At 51.8% G+C, this 21,009-nt stretch overlaps 3 protein-coding genes and 1 long non-coding RNA gene across 5 annotated transcripts; 1 reads left to right on the top strand and 3 right to left on the bottom strand.

The window, feature by feature from the left end:
• Nucleotides 1-465: 465 nt before the first annotated feature.
• On the bottom strand, nucleotides 466-2,819 carry HDDC3 (HD domain containing 3). Its single transcript, XM_083587149.1, has 4 exons — nucleotides 2,512-2,819; nucleotides 2,237-2,292; nucleotides 1,775-2,015; nucleotides 466-1,224 (listed from the first exon to the last, which is right to left on the bottom strand). The coding sequence occupies exons 1-4, from the start codon at nucleotides 2,624-2,626 to the stop codon at nucleotides 1,094-1,096; spliced, it is 543 nt and encodes a 180-aa protein (XP_083443275.1). The 5' UTR covers nucleotides 2,627-2,819; the 3' UTR covers nucleotides 466-1,093.
• A 1,550-nt stretch (nucleotides 2,820-4,369) lies between these two features.
• On the bottom strand, nucleotides 4,370-7,843 carry NGRN (neugrin, neurite outgrowth associated). The gene is made up of 3 exons (XM_083584593.1): nucleotides 7,208-7,843; nucleotides 7,011-7,121; nucleotides 4,370-6,833 (listed from the first exon to the last, which is right to left on the bottom strand). The coding sequence occupies exons 1-3, from the start codon at nucleotides 7,321-7,323 to the stop codon at nucleotides 6,323-6,325; spliced, it is 738 nt and encodes a 245-aa protein (XP_083440719.1). The 5' UTR covers nucleotides 7,324-7,843; the 3' UTR covers nucleotides 4,370-6,322.
• Nucleotides 7,402-8,494, top strand: LOC310748742. The gene is made up of 2 exons (XR_014541350.1): nucleotides 7,402-7,478; nucleotides 7,837-8,494. It is a non-coding gene; the product is annotated as an uncharacterized lncRNA (long non-coding RNA).
• On the bottom strand, nucleotides 8,448-20,388 carry TTLL13 (tubulin tyrosine ligase like 13). Of its 2 annotated transcripts, XR_014541349.1 has the most exons (17): nucleotides 20,202-20,385; nucleotides 18,290-18,589; nucleotides 17,961-18,001; nucleotides 17,490-17,608; nucleotides 16,482-16,612; nucleotides 16,109-16,265; nucleotides 15,798-15,941; nucleotides 15,349-15,434; nucleotides 14,652-14,877; nucleotides 13,585-13,769; nucleotides 12,899-13,087; nucleotides 12,603-12,774; nucleotides 10,423-10,623; nucleotides 9,616-9,982; nucleotides 9,411-9,489; nucleotides 9,010-9,247; nucleotides 8,448-8,902 (listed from the first exon to the last, which is right to left on the bottom strand). XR_014541349.1 is itself a non-coding variant. In XM_083584592.1 (16 exons), the coding sequence occupies exons 2-16, from the start codon at nucleotides 18,574-18,576 to the stop codon at nucleotides 8,890-8,892; spliced, it is 2,556 nt and encodes an 851-aa protein (XP_083440718.1). In that variant the 5' UTR covers nucleotides 18,577-18,589; nucleotides 20,202-20,388; the 3' UTR covers nucleotides 8,448-8,889. The 2 variants fall into 2 exon arrangements, 1 of the variants encoding a protein (XP_083440718.1); XM_083584592.1 differs by lacking the exon at nucleotides 9,411-9,489 and having other exon boundaries at nucleotides 20,202-20,388.
• Between the last annotated feature and the right edge of the window lie 621 nt (nucleotides 20,389-21,009).

Here is a 21,009-nt window from a genome sequence, read left to right as displayed (position 1 = left end):
TGAGGCTGGGAGGGCAAAGCCAACCGCGGCCGCATTTGTTTCCCTGCTGAGAGGGAACGCTACTTGCCTCCCTCACAACAGGCTGCTTCGGTGCATACTGTCCCATCCCCGGGGGAGTGGGGCTGGCCCCCAAAACCCAGCCAGCTCCCTTCCTAGGCGAGCGTTCACCTCGCGAAGATCTCTTCCCTCCTTGGTCCCAAAGCAAACGGTGAACACCCTTGGGGCAGTTTACTTTTCCAACGTTGTCAGGGCAGCCACTTCATTGCTGCATTAATGCCTGGTCAGCTCCATGGGCCCAAGGAGAAAAGCATTATCATCCGGAGAAACTTTGTTTTGGTGATTTATATCAGGGGCAGTACTCCCACCCACCCCATCCTTGAAGCTGGAAACCCTCCCTCTTACCCCTCAGATAGCCAGGGAACCAACCCACCTCCTTGCAATTTTTATAGACTGGTGCCAATGCAGTCACAAATTGCTCAAGGCTTTTATTGAGAACCACTCTCAACATACATGCTTTTGCTATCCAGCCAAGCAAGGTGGGTGGGTGAGATAAGATACTGGGAATGGAGACACTCCATTACGCTCCAGGAACCATAGTGCAAAGTGATCTTCTGCAGATGCCCGTAATGAGCTGAGAGAAGGAGGGTGTTGTGCTTGAACTGCAGGTGCGAGAGAGTTCTTTGTAGTCCTGCCCTCCAAAGGTGCTGCAATAGCCAGGCCACGTGGGGAAAGGAGTAGGCCAAGTGGTACCCTTAGGTTGCCTCCTTCTTTATTTGCAGAGGCGGGGGGGGGGGGCAGAGAAGGAAGTGAGCTACTTTCATCCTCTCCCCTTGTATGCCATAATGTCTACACTTGTTCCAGAGGATGGATAAGGCATCTGGCGAGGTTGCCTTGTTTCCAGCACACTTTCAGAGTATTCCAAATATATGTAGAGGGCATCACTTTACACTGAGAGTACCTAGTGAGGCAGGATAAGAGTAAGTGGGACCGCAGACAAATTGGCAAAATTCTTCTCCATTTTTTACCTAGTAGCTCAGCAAGGTTTGTGGTCTCCCTTCCCTTCCAGTGGATTTGGCGCTGCAGCTTAGCCATGTCACTCAGGTAGCCCTCTGGCTTTAAACAGCAGCCACAATTTTTCCTCCAACACTGCGTTTGTCCCGCGCAAGCCCGTCACTACCTTCGAAGCCCAGTGGAAGTACTCCTGGACTCGGTTCTCGGACCAGCCTGCCCAAAGAGAGACAAACCCACAAGTCAGAAATTCACACTTGCATCCATACACAAGCCTGACTACTGCTTTGCCACACACTGTCACAGCTGGACTTGCTTTGCTACTTTGAGGAGGGGATCAGAGCCACTCAAGAAGTGGGGTGGAGACTGTGTGATCTCCCTGACCTGTTCCAAAACAGCATTGATGTCTACTAGCTAAACCTGTTCTCATAGGTGCTTGACTCTTCAGTTGACAGCAGTGCTCACCAGAGACTAATTTGGGAAAAGCTACATGACTTTGATATTTGAACTCATTTTTGTGTGTGGCCAGAACTGTGTGAAGCATAGGAAGGTTTTGTATTATGTTTTGTCCAAGCTCAGTATTTTAAAATGCTGTACTGTATCCTGCCCCCACCAGATTATAGATATAGAGCAGAAGTCTTAACAAATTAGTTATTGAGCTCCTGTTCTGTAACACAGAAAAGGACAGCAAGGACCCTGCCATCCCATGCCAGCTACTCCCCCTCCTTTCAGAAGGGCTACTCAGGGTGGCTGGCCAGAGACGGACCTTGGGGTGTGCAGCGGTTGAGATCTCGCAGGTTGTACAGCTTGTCTGCCAGTTTCACCAGCTTGGCTTCTCGGCTACTCTGAGCAGCTTGTTCAATCTGCAGCCGCTTGCGCTCCTTCTTGACCAAAGTCTTGTCATCCGTCACTTCCTCCACAATTTGCCTCACTTCCTCCCCGAAGTGCTCCTCGATCTCTGAGAAGGTGGTGTCTGTGTCTTCAACAGTGTCATGGAGGAGAGCAGCCTGGAAATAGGAGGTTCTTGATGCTCAGTTTCTAAAGGACTTTGATCCCCAACACCCTGCCCTCTTCTTTTAAGTACATCTCTGCAGGAATGCAAGGCCATTCACACATGCTTAATGGCACACTTATTATGAGTTTTCCAGGCTAAGCCTTGCCAGGCTGTGCTTGGAAGCTTTAAACTAGGACAGGGAAAATATCAGCGAGCGAGAGGGGGTGCCCTTACCTGCAGAATTGCAATTTCCGTTATTCCAGCTTCCTGTGCCAGTATCTGGGCTACACCTGTGGGGGTGTTAGACAGAGGGGCAGTGCTTAGCTTCTAAAAGGAATAATAGAATTGTAGAAATGGAAGGGATCCCGAGGGCTATCTAGTCCAACCCCCTGCAATGCAGGAATCTCAACTAATGCATCCACGACAGAAGACGAGCTGGAAGTGAAGCCCCAGTCCCCACTGCATTGCGGAAGAAAGCACACACTGCACATGCTTAGGAGACTGCTCACCGATGGGGTGGTTGATGTACGGCGTGCCTTCCGGGTCTTTGCGCCGCTGCGCCGCGTGCTTCCGGGCCGCGAAGTCCGCGGCGTCCAGCAGGCGCACCGCGTCCGGGGCACTCATGGCCACCGCCGGGGAAACGGTTGCTCTCCGCGGATGCAAAGCGCAGGCGGCCTAATGCCTAAGAGCAAACGGGGCGGGCAGGCGCTCCGGTAGCCCTTTTTTGCAAAGGCGATGGAAGGAAGGCGGTGGGCTGGTTTGGCTGGGAAGGGAAAGGGCTGCCAACGGGATGGAAAGGCCCCTTCCGGGTTCTTTTACCGCCGTCCCCTCCGCAGGGGTGGAAATGAGATGCAGAGGAAACTGTGGCATCAGCTGGACAATTGATCTCCCCCACGGCTCTCAACCAAATGGTAGCAGCCAGCAAAGGACTATTAAATCCAATACGTACGTCGACCTAGGCAGGGAAATCCAAGCTTAGTTGTTTGAAAAGGGGCGTGCAGATTGAAGGGGGTTTGTGCAAACTTGACTGCAGCAGCACGCGGACATTTTTGCAATTAAGATCATCCCCAACTGCTCCCCTATCTTTAAGCAGCTCTGTTTCTCTATGCACCTGGGAAATGAACTGGGGAGGGTAGCATTGAGGATAAATCATCCTACTCTCCGTGTTGCTATCAAGTACACAACCTACATTAAACCAGAATTTCCATTAAAAACACAATCACCATCATGTATACTTGGAGTCTCAAGGTTGTTAAATGTGGCTTTAAAATGCTGTGGTGGACCATAACCGCTGCTCCACATTCCCTTTCAGCTGAGGGTGTTCTGAATGCCCTGCAAAAGGCCTGGACCCCAAAGGGCAGTCTTCCCCAAATCTCTGTCTTGGCTACCTACAGTAATAGGTCTTTTATTGACTCAGCCTGCAGCCACACTGTTCCTTTTGTTCTCTACAAAGTGTAAAACGAACAAAGGCATCACAGAAACAGGGCAATGTATGCAACTCTAGCCCTGGTAGTACGGTATGTTTGGGTCATGCTATTCAACAGATGGACATAAGGCTGACTGATACTGACAAGACTAGTGGAAACAAAATAAAAAAATTCCATGTACATGAAAGTTCATACCAATAACTAACTACTGGAAGAATTTTTTGTTTTGACTACGGCAGACCAACACGGCTACCTACCTGTGACAAGACTAGGTTCATCTAGCAGGTAGCATCTCCAACAGGCAGCCACTTTTCCAGATATCTGGCAAAATGTATTTCCCCTTTAGAGATACAGGAGACTGCATGCAAAGCAACCGCTGCTGTTCTGCTACCGAGTGTTGGCCCTTCCCATCTTGAAAGAAATGAGGGTACCTGGAGGTTCTGCAGCAGTAGTTCACTAAAATAAATAAAAGGGCAGAGCCGTTTCACAGATCGACTGCAATAAAGCCTCAGAGGTAAAGGTAAAGGGACCCCTGACTGTGAAGTCCAGTCGCAGACGACTCTGGGGTTGCGACGCTCATCTCGCTTTACTGGCCGAGGAGCCGGCGTTTGTCCGCAGACAGCTTTCAGGTCGTGGCCAGCACACTAAGCCGCTTCTGGTGAACCAGAGCAGTGCACGGAAACGCCGTTTACCTTCCCGCCAGAACGGTACCTATTTATCTACTTGCACTTTGACGTGCTTTCAGACTGCTAGGTTGGCAGGACCAGGGACCGAGCAACGGGAGCTTACCCCTAGACTCTGGTTTAGACCAGTGCCACCCACGTTCCTTACAATAAAGCCTCAACCCCCACCCAATTAAAGGGAAAAAACCCCTTCTTGCTGCTTTATATAAGAATGCAGTTAACTGCACATTTGTAGAATAAAACAGAAGCATTAACTCGAAATATTTAAGTACCGTATTTTATTACTTAAATAAGGATTTGAGGGTAGAAGAGGCTGTAAGAAACGCTAGGATAACAGAAAAAAACCTTTGAGCTGAGACTGTCTCATATCTTTATTGCTTATAATTCACTCATGAACTTGGAAAGTGTAAATTTATTTTCCTGCTTCCACTTCCATGCCACAGGAGTAGTAAAGACTTTTTATGTAGCATATTGGTATCCCATTTTTTTCCAGTCCCATGAAGTCCTCCTAAGAGCAATGCCAATTCCACAAAGGTGAACTTTGCTCAGTATGCTTCCTTTCTTTTCCTGTGTTTTTCAGCCTCACTCATCTTCTTCTCTGCTCTGAGGGCAGAGGGAAGCAAAGACCATCATGCGCTTCCCATTCACCAGACACATGAAGTGGAGCACCCCCCAGCTTGGCTTCACCTCCTATTGATTAGAATGGGAACTCTGAAACCTCAGCTTTAGAAACCCATAAGAGTATTCCACCAAGCCGGCAAACGGGAGACCCCTCTGCCTGTAGCACAATCTTTTACATTCTGTTAAAAATAAAAAATAAAAATAAAAAGAGAAAATTGAGGTTTTTAAGGGTAGAGCACACTCACATCTTCACTCCTCTTACCCTACAGATCTTGCACTTTTATTGATCATCCCAAATCATTGATAAGAGGATCACAAAGTCATTTCCCTCTGACAGCAGACACTTCATATTCCTCACATAGGAATCCCTCATGCTCAGGATGAATTGGTTTGGGCTTGTTTGACATGACAGATATGGGTAGGAGAACAGAATATGGATCCCTCCTATTAGGCTGAGAAGAATTTTATCCATAAAAATCATTTTCCTTGTGCTGTCTCCTGCCACCAATCCTGCCCAGGCAACATTATTTTCATGATCTGAAGGGCCAAACTGTCACCAAGGAGCAGGGCAGGAGCGTTCTGGCACCCAAATGAGGCCTCAAGGCAAGAGCACAGCTTTCACCCAGCTCCAAGTAATTGGAGGGAGAGGGCAGGCAAGGCACTTCCAAGCCCTGGGCCTATGGGCTACCCTTTCAGGCACCAGCCACGAGACAGACATTCAAGCAGGGTCTTGCTAGCCCAGCCTGGTACCCTCCAGATATTTTGGACTATAGCTCCATCAGCTGTGCTGGCTGGGGCCAATGGGAATTACAGTCCTGAACACGAGGAGGGCAGCAGGTTAGGAGGGGCTGAGTGCCCAGGTTAGCTGGGCAGTTTGCTAAGAATTACTTCTCTGGCGCCTGCAAAAAAAACAAACAACAACCTACTAACTTCTACACTAAAAGAGTGAGCTTCCCCAACCTGCTTTTCATAGCAGGTGGCTGGGGCTTCCTCTCAAGAAGGGGTAACAGGCATCTGAGGAACTTTAAGAATCCCAAGCTATTAATCCCTTCCAAAATGCTTTCAGAAAGGCATAGAGGCTTATCATCATGCACTTGCTTTCATAGGCCTGGGAGACCTTGCTGCTGTTGCTGCAGTCACTACCGCTGAGTCCCTGCAGGGCCACATGGCTCTTTCTGAGTCTCTCATCTGCATGTGTCCAAGGGAAATTCTAACCACCTGCATCACAGCACTTTGTAAAGGCGAAACTCAGCGGGACCCTTTATATAAGCCTGGTGTCCGCCTCTCAATGCTTGATGATTCTGCTCTGAGCAGACAGCAAAGAAAAAGTCTAGGTAAGGATGGTCCCTTGTACTGCAGGAAGCAGAGTTCTCCTAGCTGCCTGGGAGCAGAATCTGAGCAGGAAGTCCCCTGAAGGGCCAGCTTTTGACTCTAGTGAGGAGGGGCCCCACAACACTTTCCACCACAACAGGACCCCCCCTTTTCTTAGGGGCTGGGTGTGGCCATTTTAGCTACAGGGACAATCCAGACAAGGTACTGCCCTTGATACGCAAAAAGAGGCCAGCCTGCCTTCCAGCACTGCCAGATGCTCAAGCCTGCTGGGTTTGGGGAAGCCTGTAGAGGAAGTTCCCATCGCTGTCGAAGAACTCTCGGCCCTTCTGCACGACTTTCAGCTGGGACTCCCAGGTGCCCTCAGCCACCATGGCTTCCAGCTCCGCCGGGCTCGGCCCCCGCCAACCCCGACCTTCCTCCTCCTCGTCTTCTTCCTCCTCCTGCTGCTGCTTTTGTTGCTGCTTCTCCGGCGCAGAGGGGCCCGCACGTGGCGCCCTGCGGGCGACTGGCCGGGAGTGCGCCGTCGCAGCGTCGGGGGCGGGCAGTAGACGGCCGGCGGCCTCGGTGGCCACGATGATCCTGGGGCGGGCGCTGCTTTCGGGGGTCGAGGCCACAGCTGCGGCGGCCTTGGCGTCCTGCTTTGCTCTCCGCTCCGGTGAAGGGGAGAAGCGGCTCCGGAGGACTCGAAGGACGACCCCGGGTTCCACCTGGAAGCTCCGCGCCAGGCGGGAGACGGGCCACTCCTCCGGCAGCTCCTGGCTCAGGTACCTGGCGCAAAAAGGAGAAAGAGAAGTTGCAGGGGCGCGTTGGAGAAGCGTCGCCCGCGCCCCGGTTGGGGCTGAGAGAGAGGCGCGGCTCGTTGCGAGCTGCCGTCGGGGTTCCCCTTCCTCCTCCGCCGCCGCCGCCACCTTCCCCGCGGTCGACCTCCCTTGCTTCCGCTCTTACCGGATCTGCTCCATGGCCTGGCGGGTCAAGGTGCGCTCAGGGGGCCCGCGCGGTTCCATCAACCTCTGCATTTTTCGCAGGCGGATCGCCTTCTCCTGGCGCTTCAGCAACCTGTTGGGGGGGGGGGGAGAGATGAGCGTCTCGGGCAGGGGAGCTCCTGGGCCAGGCAGGGTAGCTGCCGAGGGATCGGGCCCTACCTCTCCACCTCCTGCTCCACCTCCGGCTGCTCCTCGGGCAGTTTGCCTTCTGCCTCTCTCGCCGCCAGCCGAGCAGCCACCAGCCGTAGACCCACCAAGCGCCCAGACCTGGCCATCGTCGCTCAGATGAAAGAGACTGGCGAGGCCGCGCCGCCCAGGAGCACGTGGGGGCGGGGCGGGCTCTTCCGGAAGGAGGGCGCAATCCGGAACGGGCGCCGCGGAGGCCGAGCTTAGCCCATCTGAGTTTCAGTAGGAAAAGCGCGCCTCGGAGGTAATGGCCTGATGCAGAATCCATGTAGCTCCGTATTGTCTACACAGACTGGCAGCGGCTCTTCAGGAGAGTCTTTCACTGAATATACCTAGGACTTGCTGCATGCAAACTGGATACTCTACTCCTAAAATAAGGTCCATCCCGTTTCCCCCCTGTAAACCGTGTGGAGGCTTATGCTTTCCACCCCACCCAGGAGGCCAGCCCTGGGTGGGGTAGGGTCTGCCACAGTTTGCCTAGCAGTAAATAGCAGTAAATCCATGGGCACAGCCAGGATTTATTGGGGGGGGGTGCAGAACCGAACTATCTGCAATACAATTGGTCAGTTAGTTAAGTATATTGATTTATTCACTTGATTTAGGGGGCAGCTACTCCGCTGCCTACACCCATGGCCTCCTTTGCATCCCTTTCACTGAAATTCAAGTATGATGACGGGCAAAGAACAATCAAACTCTTTGTATTCCTCTGCCTCTTTGAAGAGCTTGCTGGATCTACCCACCATCCTGTTCCCACAGTGGCAAAACAGATGCCTTCATGGTAAACCTGCAAGCTGGATCTGAGCTCAAGAGCCCTCGCCCCTCCTGTGGTTTCAGCAGTTGGTATTCAGAAGCACTGCTGCCTCCAACTATGGCTGCAGAGCATAGGCACTGTGGCTAGTAGCCATCGATAGTACTCTCCTCCATGAATTTGTCTAATCCTCTTTTAAAGCCATCAAATTCAGTGGCAATCAGTGCTTCCTGCGGGAGGGAGTTCCATAGTTTTAACTCTGCACTGTGTGCTGGACATCCTTTTATCTTCCAACATTCAGCTTCATTGGATGTCTGCAAGCTCTAGTGCTATGAGAAAGGGATAAAAACTTTTTTTGGGGGGGGGAGTAAGGAAGTCCCTGTTCCTGCTCCCAGCAAAGAGGGTAGCTGCTGGGAGAACAAGATGCTGTGCTTTGTGAGTCAAAGGAGAGAGAGAGACCCCAGATTGTATAACCGTATAAAACTTTAATACAAAGTCGGTTACAAAAGAAACTCCGTTCCCAGCCCATAGTGCTCTTCAGGATTGGGACCTGGCCTTTGGCAGGCTAACTGGCATTGGTGGCAGGGGAGTTGGCATGGAGGAAGTGGGGGCACGACCAAAGATGTCTAATACTGTTATTAGAATTTGTTGCTGCTGCTTTGGAGTGGGGAAAGGGGGAAATGACTTTGGCATGGAGGAGTAGGTTGGCAAGGGGCTCCTGGACAACTGCCTGGCTGGGGTGGATGTGTTGTGCCCAGGGCCATGGCACCAGGCCACTGCTGCTGCTGCCACTGCCTCCACAGGGCAGGGGCTTCCCCTCCTCTACTGCCCCTCTTGGCACAGGCCGCAGCAGCAAAGTCCCCCAGCTCTTCTGGCTCCTGGATTGCTGTTCCGCCAAGAGGTCAAGTCAAGTGCCTTTCCTGGGGGATGAGAAAGACAAGGAGATCATGAGGAAGTTTGGCTGGAGGACCTTCTTAGCAGGGTCCATCCTGCTGCCGCCTGAGCGGACCTAGGATGAGGAGGCTACCTGGGCTGGTTGAGATGCAGAGTGGCCATGTTGCTGGAGCGGTGTGGGCTGGTGCGTCGGATGAGCGGAGCAGACGCAGAATTGATGGCCAGTCCGTGCAGATCAGTGCGGTTTAGCGGAGCTGCCGCAGAGGGGAAGGGAAAGCTGCTGTACATGTGGCTGGTAGCTTTGCCACCGTGCGACAGGCAGTTCAGGGAACCGGAGCTCATGTACAGGGGCCGCTTGCTTGCAGAGCTGCCTGAAAGAGGAGGAGGAGAGAAGGATGGCTGGCCGGGCTCCATGCCTGTAGGGCAAGCAATATGCTGGGGGAGGGAGGAGGAGGTGGTGGTGCTGAAGAAGACCGCCTGTGCTCCCTGCTCCTCAGTGGTCTGGCTGCCCCTTGGCACCACTGCTGGACACACCTGCCAAGATACTTGCTTGCCCTGTCTCCACTGCAGGCCGTGGCCCTCATGTTGCCCCTGTTCCTGAGTCTTGGGGTTCCTGAGCACGCAGACAGGGAAAGGTTACATTTCCTGGTGTCTCAACCCTCCTGCTGCTGCTGGCAGTGGTCGTGGAGCAACTGGGGCAGCACCAGAGGACCACAAGGCTCTCACCCACAATACTCACCGACTTCCAGCTTGTTCTTGGCGCTGCCAAACCGGCGCCCTCCTGCCTTCAGCATCCGGGCCAGAGAACCCGGCTCGCCCACCATGGCTGCACCCAACCAGCTCATGTTCTTGGGCGGCTGGATGTGGAGCTGCGGCTTGAAGTGTGTGGAATAGGACTCATGGGAAGACGAGCCCAAGCCCGACAGGGCACCCAAAATGGTTGGGATGAAGCCTTGGTTTCCCAGTAGTTGGACACGGGCTGTGGGCTGCTGCTGCATGATCTGCTGGCCCAGCTCCTGGACGGAGCCCCCTAGGAGGGAGAGGGGGACGAGGGTCATCAGATTCTGTGGCTCTCGGTTATTAAACATATCCTGGAGAAAGTGAGGCTGGAAGAAAAAAGCAGCAGGGTGAGGCTTGGAAAGGGGACCCTACAGGAGTCACCTGTGGCTGCTGTCAGGTTTTGAGGTGTCCCCCTCCCACACTGACCGCTTCTTTACAAAGACCCACATAGCACATCCAAAGGTAATGGCAGGCATCCACTCCCCATTGGTCATGTTCCCCCAAACCAGCCATTTAACATTTCCGTAGCCTTGGTATGGCACAACAGTTGGCCCTTTGAGACTAGTCAGAAGGATTTCTGCTTTGCAGGCAGAGAACAAAGCCAGAGAGCAAGGCAGGCTAATTGCAAGGCAGGAGCAGGAACCCAGCTCCCTCCAGAGCCAGGGAACAATGTTTGTTCCAACCCTCCTCCTTTGCTGGAGAGAGATCTCCTCCAAGACTTTCCACCCAGTGTGCGTTTTGGGATCTGGAAACAGCACCTGCATACCTGGCTTTCTGAGATGTTAATGTGTGGCCTCTGGACCTCCACAGGCTTGGGTTCCGTGTTGCGGAGCAGGCGTGTCAGCTGGTCGACGATGCCCAGCCCTCGGATGAGGTTCTCCCTCCGTAGGAGGGCTTTGACCCTCTCCACTTCCTCTTCCTCCACAATGGCCTGGGGGGTCATGCTGTCATATGGTATGGAGGATATCTAGGGAAAAAGGCAGCCTGGGTCAGACTTGAGAAGAGGAGCTGGGCTCATTTTAGATATTTAGATCCTCAACAGCTCACCAAGCAGCTTACAGAAAACAAACAACACACCTGCTCCTCCACATAAGAAGCAAAACCAGATCTAATTCGGCTGAGGACGCTGTGTTCCAGCTTTAGCCCCCAGATCTTGTTTTGCCCTGCAGCTTGTATCTAACAGAGCCCTCTGGCCAGCTTCTCTGCAGCCATGCCAGACAAAGCACAAGGCCCACCCTTATCGCCAGGTCTGGCGGGACTCAGGCTCTTTCAAGCTTCAGGTTGCCCAAAGGCAAAAAATGACCCTTCTGCAATTGCACTGCATGTGGAAAGCCACTGGTTCCCTCAGAACTGCAAACTCAGTTCCAGCAAAAAGAGGCCGCTTGCATTTATGGCTGAATATATGAGGGCAATAGCTATGGAAAGGAGCAGGGAGGCTGGGGTGGGACTATGGGATCTCTCACTTCTCCCTGGGGCAGGCAGAAGATTTAAACCATGCAAGTTTAAAAAAAAGAAACATTCACCAGGCTCCTAAAGTAGAATAGTTCCATCTCTAGGTGCAGCAGCTGGCCTTGAAAGTCCTTCCTCCATCCACCAAGGTTTCAAAAACCATATTGTCAGGAAAGCTTTATACAATGTTTGGATTCGGTATAAAGATTTGTTGGAAAATAAAACTCCCAGGTGGTTGTCACCAATGGAAGCTAAGGAAGTGAAAAAATTAAATATGGAATCTAAATGGCCAAAATATTGGGAAATTACAGAGTATGAGGAGGGAAAATTGAAATTGCAGAGTTATGAGAAATTGAAGTTTAAAGTAAGAGACTGGCTTCATTACTACCAGATAAATGAAGTTTTTAAACAGGACAGGAAAATTGGCTTTCAGGTGGAGAGGTCGAAATTAGAAACAGAGCTTTTGGAACCCAGTACTAAGAATTTGTCAAGAATGTATAACTTGCTGTTGAAATGGAATACACAGGATGAGACGGTTAAATCAGCTATGATTAAATGGGCACAAGACATTGGACATGATATTATGTTTGCTGACTGGGAACAGTTATGGACTACCGGTATAAAGTTCACGGCATGTAATGCCTTAAGAGAGAACATTATGAAAATGATATATAGGTGGTACATGACCCCAGTCAAGCTGGCAAAAATTTATCATACGCCCAATAACAAATGTTGGAAATGTAAGGAAACTGAAGGTACCTTTTACCACCTTTGGTGGACGTGCCCTAGGATTAAGGTCTTCTGGGAAATGATTTATAATGAAATGAAAAAGGTGCTTAAATGCACATTTGTGAAGAAACCAGAGGCCTTTCTCCTGGGCATGGTGGGCCAATTGGTGTCAAAGAAAGATAGGACGTTTTTTATGTATGCTACAACAGCAGCAAGAGTTCTTTTAGCAAAGTACTGGAAGACACAAGAACTACCCACGCTGGAAGAATGGCAGACAAAGGTGATAGACTACATGGGACTGGCTGAGATGACGGGCAGAATCCGCGACCAAGGGAAAGAGACGGTGGAAGAAGATTGGAAGAAATTTAAAGTTTACCTTAAGAACTGTTGCAAAATTAACGAGTGTTAAAATGTCATGGGTAAGGCAAAATAGAATTGCAGGGACAAACAATTGGATATGAGAAAAAGGATATAAAGAAAGTGCTATAAGAAATTGAAATTAGGGGTTGCTGGAAAGATTTAAAACAGGGATGCAGAAAAGGGAGGTATGGGGAAGTCGCTGAAAGAAGGTTTAAAGAAAAAAAGGTTAAGAAATTATACGTGTTTATATGTTTGTTTGTTCATGTATTGTTTTGTATTGTCCTTTAATATGTGTTGAAAAACCAATAAAAATCTATATATATATAAAAAAAAAGAAAGTCCTTCCTCCTCCCTGGTGTTAGAAGAGGGAGGGACTCAAGAGCTGCTCCTCACTCCCCCATGAGGTACCTTTGGGTTCCAGGTCTTGCTGTGGCTGTAGGCTATGCGAGTTAGAGCTGGCTTGCCCTTCCCCTTCTCCCCTGCGGACTCCCCCTGCAAGTTCTCCTTCACGTCCCTCTTCTTCTTCGCAGCTGTGCTTTCCCTCTGCTCCTGCTTCTGGCGAATCTCCTCCAGCTGTTGCCTGACAGAAGACACAAGACACTGTATGTGGGTGTGTCATCCTTTTGCATGTCCATGTGTGTGTACATGCAAGGACTAGGCCTGGCTCAGCCTGCCCTGTGAGGAATGACTTCCCCTTGCCCTACCTGGCACACTCTTCCCTGGCCTTGGAGGCCACAGTCTCTTGGAAGAGGGATCCACTGTGCTTGAAGAAGGGGTTGTACTTCTCTGTGCCCCGCGATGGGAAGATCTTTCGGTAGCCACCCAGGTGGCTGCTCTCGTACTTCTCGGCCTGGGCCAACCAGGCAGCCTGACTGCTCTCCAACTGCTCCCGCCTGCAGATTGAGAGAGTTCAGGCTGGGGCCCTGGCAGCAGAGAAATCCTAGGTTCTGCCGGGGAGGGAGAGACTAATGGGCACTGCTGTCCTCTGAGTACCCCTTGGCCTCCCCTGTCACTGGTACCCAAGCCACTTTCCTCCCTCTCTTCCCCCTGCTCCCCCACTTTGTCTGCATGGGGTGTTGCACAGCTTCTGCCAAGGCAACCAATGACCCACATGCCAGGATCCAGGACTCCTGCACTGCCACATGGCCCATTACAGGACCATAGAAATAAAGGCAAACCCATCTGATTGGCTCCTTGCTCCATTTTCTCCCCTCCCTCGTGGTGGTTGGAGGCTAACGTGCAACCTGACAAGGCTGCAGGGACTGGGTGTTGGGCATCTCTGAAGGCAAAGCCAGGAAAAGCTGTTTCTGGGGGAGAAGGAGGCAGCATGGCCAGGGCAAGGGAGGCACTTAGTACAGCCACAGTCAGGCTGGGCCCCTCCCAGGGTTACCTGGCTTCTCGGGGCGGCTGGTGGGCTTGGAGGAGGCGCTCCTTCACCCGCCGCTTGTCCTCTTCTAGCACCTTCTTCTTGTCACAAGCACGCAGGTTGATAAGATTGATGGCATCGCAGAGCAGGGCATCCTTCACTTCACGGTCCAGGCGGGAGTCAGTGGTGAAGCTGGGGGAGTGGTTGACCTGGAGGGGAAAGAGCAATGGGGAAGGGCCTGGGTTTTACATGCAGCTTCCTTACAAGATGGCCACTCTGGGATCTGGTTTGACCCATGAGACTTCAGGACCTCCACTCCGTCTAGGATAGAGGCATCTATTCTGATGCTTAGTTTTTTCCAAGAAATAGTTTGCAGTTTTTTGTATACAGTTGCAGCTAGTCAGGTAGGGGGTAGCAAGGCACTGCAGCAGTCAGGATTACAGTGGGTGCTTCAGGGAGATGGAAAATGTTCCCCAGGAGCCTGAAGTGGTTGGACTGGGAATGAACGACAGGCTGGCATACCTTGGAGGGTGTGGGGAGAAGTTTGATATTTACAGCCAATCAGGACTGACAATTTTAAATCAGATCTGGAAGCATCCCGACTCAGTCTCATGTGCCTGTTTGTGTTACTATTGTCTGAAGATACCCACCCCACCTCACCTCTGACTTCCAAGGTATTTGTAGACATCTTTCCTGCTTCGTTAAAGATACAAAAGAGTAGACATAGGAACAAAGGAAGCTGCCTTATACCGAGTCAGACCCTTCGTCCATCTAACTCAATACTGTCTACACTGACTGGCAGCAGCTCTCCCAGGCAGTTTCAGGCAGGAGTCTCTCTCTCAACCCTACTTGGACTGAACCTGGGACCTGCTTGCATCTACCATCTACCACTGAGTGATGGAGACTAGCTGAATCAGGGAAAAGGGACTATCAAGGAAGAGGCTGAGACTCTTCCCAGACTTCGTTGGGATCAAGAACAAAAGAGTGTTCAAAATCATAGAATTGCAGAGATGGAAGGGTCTTGCTGCAGAGAAGCAGTGCATGCTCCCATTGGGAATTCTGCTTCAGAAGGACAACAGCACCCCACGTACCTCCAGGAGCCAAGGCTTGAGCTTCCTGTCCAGGAGGATGTCGAAGCCCAGGATCTCGAAGCAAGCGCAGCCCGATATGTGGTTGGGGAAGCAGGTGCGGTAATTGTGCTTCAGCACTGGGTGGGCAGCAATGAGGGTCTTGATGATGATGTCCTCAATGTCCCGCCACAGCTCGGCTGTGTCATAGCTGTGCTCCCGCATCCAGCTGTTCAGCGTGGACAGCTTCCTATGGGGATGAAAATGGGCTGCAGGGATGTCAAGGCCAGACTCTGCTCCTGAGGATGGCCAAACCCCAAACCCTGATCCCCACATCCACAAAGAAAGGGGCTCAGCAGGACAACCAGGACAATCCCCTTTCAGCAGGGCATATTTCCAAACAAGCACTAAGACCCTTCCCACCTTCAGCCATGTTTTTTAGTTGGAGATGCTACCAGAAATTGAACATGGGATCTTCTCCATATGAAATGTGTCCCCTCTACCCCTCCTCCATAATACTGATGGCCTGAGTGGTCTTGGATAAGTTTCTGGCTAAGAGGAAACCTGAACCCGTGCATTGTCCCCCACCCTGCACTGTCCTTCCAGCTTGCATTGCTTCCAGCTGCCTCTGCCCATCTAAGCATTCACTTTAGCAGAAGGCAGCTTCCCTCAAGCAGAAGGCCCAGCTCTGCTCCTGCAGGGGGCTTGGCAAGGAAAATACCTCTTGCTGCCTGTATTGTCATCGCGCACAAAGTTCTCGTTATGCTTGTTGATGGCGTAGTTCGTCAGGTGCATACATATGTCTTCCTGCAAGAGAGACAGTGGAAGGGTTTACTGTCCGCACCTGGAGGCCCGTTCCCCCTCCTGCCTAGGTTCCCTGGACCAACAGCATTCATCAGTCCTGCCTGAGCAGTGCCAGAACCCTCTTGCCCCCATGCCTCAGTGCTGCCTGTCATGGGATGCAAGGAGGGCAGTTCATTTTCCTGACAGCATCTCTCAAGCAAGACTCCATTGAATGGATCTGGGTTGATCTTTCACTTGCAAAGTGCCACAGGGACACCACATCCATCCACCCCCTCTTGGAGAGCTCCCAGAAATCACATCAGGCACTACAATAGCTTATTATTCTACAAAGCAAATGCCAGTTCCTGGGAAACATCCCTTCTTTACCAGGTTGCTGCTGCTGGGCTCGATGTACCTCATGGTGGCAAAGCGGGCCAGCCCCTCCTCATAGACAAAGATCTTCAGTGGGTCACAGGAGGTGACCAGGACATAGATGCGCATGTCAAACTTGAAGCCATCAATGAGGAAGGGCTGCAGAGAGAGGGGTGGGTCTGTGATTGGCGGTCAGGGGCAGACAGCCAGTAAGCTCAGGAGTCTTGCACCAAATATCCCCAGGTGAGGCCAGCTAGGCTAAGAGGGCAGGAGCTGTGCATTTAGGCAAAGGGAGGCCATTCTCTCTTGGTGTCCACCAGGCCCACCTTGGCAATATACTGCTGGCAGATCATGTGCTCGCCGTGCTTGATCTCCTTGGGATTGCGTGTGATGAAGATGCCCCGTCCTTGGCAGCCGCTATCTGGCTTGCAGATGTAAGTCCTGTTCTTTCTCATGCGCCCATAGGCTTGGAAGTCGCCATAGCTATAAAGGGACAACACAGAAGCTGGCATATGGGAGATTCCACAAAGGGTGCCCTCTCTCAAGACAGTGGCAGGAATTGTTCATCTGAATGAGGGTGCGTGTGTGTGCTCCAGAACTGGCATAGGATGACTAAGTGATAGAAGCCCCTCCCCAACAGTGGCCCACTGCTTGCCCTTCCCCCAGCATCACCACTTGGATCAGAGTCCCCTCACTCACTCAGCTGGCAGGCACCAGGTGCGTGGGAAGATGCTGTACTCCTTGGGAAAGAGCTTAAGCATGCGGTTGAGGTTGCGGGCAAGCAGGTCTTTGCGGCAGATCTCCGCCATGCCTGGGAAGTGGTTGATTTTCTAAAAATAGAGCAGGGATAGGGGAAGAGAATCACTCAGCATCTCTGGAAAGTAGTGTTGCTGTTTATTTAGGGTATTTTTTAATGCCACCTTCCAATATCCATTTTAATGTAGAAGCTGCCTGGGGAATTTTCTTGTAGGATTCCCTAGAAAGCTTCCATATTAAAACTGAGTACAACCAATCATAAAAACCAACAACTTGAACTGAACTCAGAAATACACAGGAACCAGTGCAGCAGATGCAGATGGCAGGATATTTTGCAAGTGGTTGGCTTATTTTTATTTATTTATTAAATCTATATGCCACCTTCCATCTGAAAATATCAGAGCAGTTCACAACATAAATGTCAACAATCTAGCTGCTGTATTCTGCACCAAGCAAAGGTTCCAAGTAAAGGGAGCCAGTCTAACAATGGTTTGCCATTGGTAGTCTAATTTGTGGCTAAGCAGTGTCTGTCTAGGAGGGGTTGCAGCCAGACCTTGCCCACCACCCTCTCCTTGTGATTATTTGGATCAGAGCAAGGCAGTGGAGTGCACACAGGCATGCCCTCCTGGCAGTGGCAAAGCCATGGAAGAGCCAGGGCTTAATTGGACAGATGCATGGGCAGCTGCCCCCCCCAAATCAATAAAAATCAATCACCAACTGAAGTTCTGCTCCCACTAACGAACATCCTGGCTATGCCCATGGACACATGTGTTGATTGACACTAGGGGCTTTCCCCAGCAGAGGGGCACAAGCCACTCAAGTCCCAGAACTGCCTGAGGCAGCATAAGAGATCAAAAGTGCTATGACATGTCAGAGACTAGCTACCTCCCTTTCTGACTCCAACCTGCCTGCCAGCCACAGCTCCCTCCCCTCTGGCTCTGCTCCAGCTACCTGAAACCTCTTCATTTCCATGACACGCTCCAGGGAGACTGAACAGTCAGTCCAGCAAACGGTCCACTCCTCGTCCTCCCCCACTTCTTTCAAACCACAGCGTCGAGCAGCACGCCTAACTGCAGCAAAAGAAAGAGATCCAAGAGGCACTGGAACCCCTCTGAATCTTGCCGGTGGCAGTGGGAGGGCAGCAACCATCTGAGCAGCAGGAGTCACCCCTCTGGCAAGGGGGGTGGGAAAGCAACCCTCCAAAATGAAAGTGACCCTGGGAACTTCTATCCTAATGCAGGTACCTTACGGGTCCCCTAGCCCAACCAATTCAGAAGCTGCCTGGAGTCACCCTGACTGCTGTTGGTTCCTTCCCCTGTGAGTGGCATAAAGCCAATCCAGGAGACCAAGCAATAACCAGGGCCCATGTGATGATGCTCTCAGGGTACAGGAGAAAGCCACCAAGAAGCAACCCTAACTTACCACTCTCATATTTGCAGCTGGCGAGGTTGATGGACAGCAGCCTGGAATTGAGATGGAACAGTGGCTCAGCGGCTGGGGAGAGCAAACCTTTGAGCTGACAAGCAGTGGCTGCTGGGAGGGGAAATGCCTATGGAAACATGGGGCCAACCCACCAGGCCTTGACCCCTGTGGCCTTGGGGCACAGAACACAATGACTTGGGGGGCCAAAGTAGAGAACAGGGATTCCAACAGCGGCGGTGTCTGCACTCCTAAGTGCGAATGGAAACTGCATAGCTTGCCCCGAAGAGATTCACAAGGGGGTCCAAGGGGGAAACCCAGAAGTGGCCCACCTGTGTTTCTTCTTCTTCCTCCTCCTTGCCTCTTCCAGCTCACATTCTTCTGCCAGTTGCTCCTCCAAATCGATCAGGGAGACAACCGGCTGGTCACTCTTCTGCCCTGGTGGCTTAGTGCCTTTGTGCCCTTGGCCCTGGGTTCGCTGCTTGTCCTTGTTTTCTGCATCCAGCCTCTTAAGGCATTCATTGGCAGACTCATCTGAAAGGCCCCCTTCATCATCCTCATCTTCGTCTTCATCAGTTTCATTCTCAGACTCACTGCTTTCGTCTGTATTGATCTTCATTCTCTCAGGCACTCTTGCAAAAGAGCACAGGGAAGAAGGGTTGTCAGCAGATCCTGCCACTCTGACATTTCTTACTAGCTACTGATAATCCAAAGCAAACTTGTCTTCTTTATAATGCTCCTTTGTATTGTGGTATTTTAATGCTTTTGTTTTACTGGAATGTTAATTATTTGTAAGCTGCCCAGGGATGTTCCTGAATGTGGGGTATAGGTAAATTTTAAAATGGTAGCACCATCTTTGTGGGTTTCTTCCTAGCCTCGTCAGCCACCTAGGACATCCTCCCTCTAAAACTTCCAGCCAAAATGCCTCAGAATGGCAGGTCCACTTTCATATTAATACCCGCTCTGACTGGCAGTAACTCTCCAGATTCTAAAACTGAAGCATTTCTAAATCCACATTTTACTTGAAGTTGATTCAGTTTACCAGCAGAGCACATATCCCACAAATTACTGGAGAGGCTTGGATTATGCAGTTTAGCAGCCAAAAACAGAGGATGTGCCCTGCCTGAAGACTGGGACATCCAGAGACACTGAACAAGAAGGGGCCAGGGAAAAGGCAGCTTGGAGAGGTTGGACAGCCAGACTCTACAGCAAAGTGTGGCAGGGAGTGGCACAAACTTGTGCTGGCCTTAGCAACATTAAGCATGGATTGAGCACTACTGTACTAGTATATCATTCATTGTTTATTTACTATATTTCTAGCCTGTCAGGATCACATATTCATCTTAAACAAAAGTAAATGATAGTAACTAAACCAAAAGAATACAACCAAAGAATTAAAATATTATTTCTGTAGCCAACTCTGCGCTTCCAATTTCAGCACAACTTGCTCTCCTTGCAAAGGCCTGGGGGGTGGGGGTGGAGAGAAGGAAGGCATTAAGGCAGTCTTCCCCAACTGGCCACCCTCCAAAATGTATTGGATGACAACTCCCATCAGCCCCAACCAGTATGGTCAATGGTCAGGGATTATGGAAGTCATAAAACAGTCTGTAGGGCACCAGATAGGGGAAGACAGCCTCCAGGAGAGGAGGTTGTCGCAAGTGACCTGCATGTCTGGAAAAGGGGAATCGCAGTGTGCCACAGAGAGCAGCTCTGGGAAATCGGATCTTGAGGAGAGGAGGAGCAGGGGACCTTCTGTAGCCCTCTAAATGTTGCTCGACAAATACCAGCAGGCGGCAGGTAAGCCAGGAGTGGGTGGGAGCTGTTCCCAGCTACACCTGCAGGGTACCAGCGACCGCATCTTTGGCAGCCTTAGCTAGCCTGGCGCCGCCCTCCAGGTGTTTGGGCCTGGGAGGACCTCTAGTGGTTCTGGCTGCGGTTCTGGGCTCCGAGGCGCCAGGCTGGCCGGGGTTGCTTTGGGGTCTGACCGGTTCACATCCACACACTGACTCGGCGTGTAGGACAGCACTAAAGCGGCCTCGGGTTCACCCTGCGAGGAGGAGGGTCCTCGACGGCCCCCTTCCGCAGGGACGAGAGAGTCACCGGGGGCGGGAGAGGGGTCGGCGGGGCACCTTCGAGGCTTCCCGGGCCCGCCCGGGCGGGGGAGACCCCAGGGCTGAGCCGCCACCGGCAGGCCTGTGGGCTCTTTTGCCCCACCGCCACTCATTCCTCCTGGCGGCTCCTTACCGGCCCCGCGGCTTCCCCCGAGGCGGCGGCGGCGGCGCCTGGGCCTCGGGCTGCCTCGGGCCCTGACGCGGTCACCATGCCGACAGCGGGCCCCGCCCCCTCGGGCGGACGCGGACGAAGGGGCGGGGCCGAAGCGCCACAACCATAAAGGGCGGTTCGAAGGATGGAGCGCCGCTTCCTTCCCACTGCGCTTCCGCACTTCGTCATCGCCTGGCGACCTGCTCTTTGTGACGTGAGGCAGGATCTCGTTCGCCGTTGGCCCGCGTTGTGATTCGATTTACATGGACCATCAAGCCGCGCTTCTCGGATTTGCTCATTCCTATTGGACGTCTCTTCCCTGACATGGCGGTGGGGAGAGAGAGAGAGAGAGAGAGAGAGAGAGAGAGAGTGAGTGGAAGCGGATATCCGGTCTCGGAGATCCCGGTTTAGAGTCCTCGCTGCCTGTGACAGCATTAGAAAGCCAATGAGCAGCCTCTCTCCTCTCTTCTTCCCTTGTGTTTATCTGGACATTACTTGACCTTGTCTTAAAAAAGCGTCATTAAATAAAAAGGTGGCCCTGAAAGAAGCTGAAATCACCTCTATCATGCCAAAGTGTGCAAGTTTTAGAGTTATCAAAAACTCTTCTTCACGGAAAGGACCATTAATGGCTACTAGCCACGATGGCTTTTCCCTGCCTTCACAGTCGGAGGAAGCAATGCTTCTGACTACCAGTTTCTGAAAGCAACAAGAAAAGATTGTGCTGTTCTTGTGCTTAAATCCTACTTGCCAGCTTCTCACAGACAAATGTTCAGGTAGGATGTTAGACTAG

The sequence above is a fragment of the Podarcis filfolensis genome, assembly GCF_964270895.1.
Source record: "Podarcis filfolensis genome assembly, chromosome: 14".
Lineage (NCBI taxonomy): Eukaryota > Metazoa > Chordata > Lepidosauria > Squamata > Lacertidae > Podarcis > Podarcis filfolensis.
Note: the sequence above shows the minus strand (reverse complement) of the source record. Positions and strands in the feature narration are given on the sequence as shown.

What these genes read in the sequence shown, in the direction of transcription:
- TTLL13 (XM_083584592.1), bottom strand. Translation starts at nt 18,576, where the DNA reads ATGAAGATCAATACAGACGAAAGCAGTGAGTCTGAGAATGAAACTGAT. An exon ending in ACCTGGTGCCTGCCAGCTGA is followed by an intron (nt 16,266 to 16,481) that starts GTGAGTGAGGGG and finishes GTCCCTTTATAG; the next exon opens with CTATGGCGACTTCCAAGCCT. An exon ending in GCCAGCAGTATATTGCCAAG is followed by an intron (nt 15,942 to 16,108) that starts GTGGGCCTGGTG and finishes CTCTCTCTGCAG; the next exon opens with CCCTTCCTCATTGATGGCTT.
- NGRN (XM_083584593.1), bottom strand. Translation starts at nt 7,323, where the DNA reads ATGGCCAGGTCTGGGCGCTTGGTGGGTCTACGGCTGGTGGCTGCTCGG. An exon ending in GTGGAGCAGGAGGTGGAGAG is followed by an intron (nt 7,122 to 7,207) that starts GTAGGGCCCGAT and finishes CCCCCCCAACAG; the next exon opens with GTTGCTGAAGCGCCAGGAGA. An exon ending in CAGGCCATGGAGCAGATCCG is followed by an intron (nt 6,834 to 7,010) that starts GTAAGAGCGGAA and finishes TTTTTGCGCCAG; the next exon opens with GTACCTGAGCCAGGAGCTGC.
- HDDC3 (XM_083587149.1), bottom strand. Translation starts at nt 2,626, where the DNA reads ATGAGTGCCCCGGACGCGGTGCGCCTGCTGGACGCCGCGGACTTCGCG. An exon ending in GTACATCAACCACCCCATCG is followed by an intron (nt 2,293 to 2,511) that starts GTGAGCAGTCTC and finishes ACACCCCCACAG; the next exon opens with GTGTAGCCCAGATACTGGCA. An exon ending in CAACCGCTGCACACCCCAAG is followed by an intron (nt 1,225 to 1,774) that starts GTCCGTCTCTGG and finishes CTCTTTGGGCAG; the next exon opens with GCTGGTCCGAGAACCGAGTC.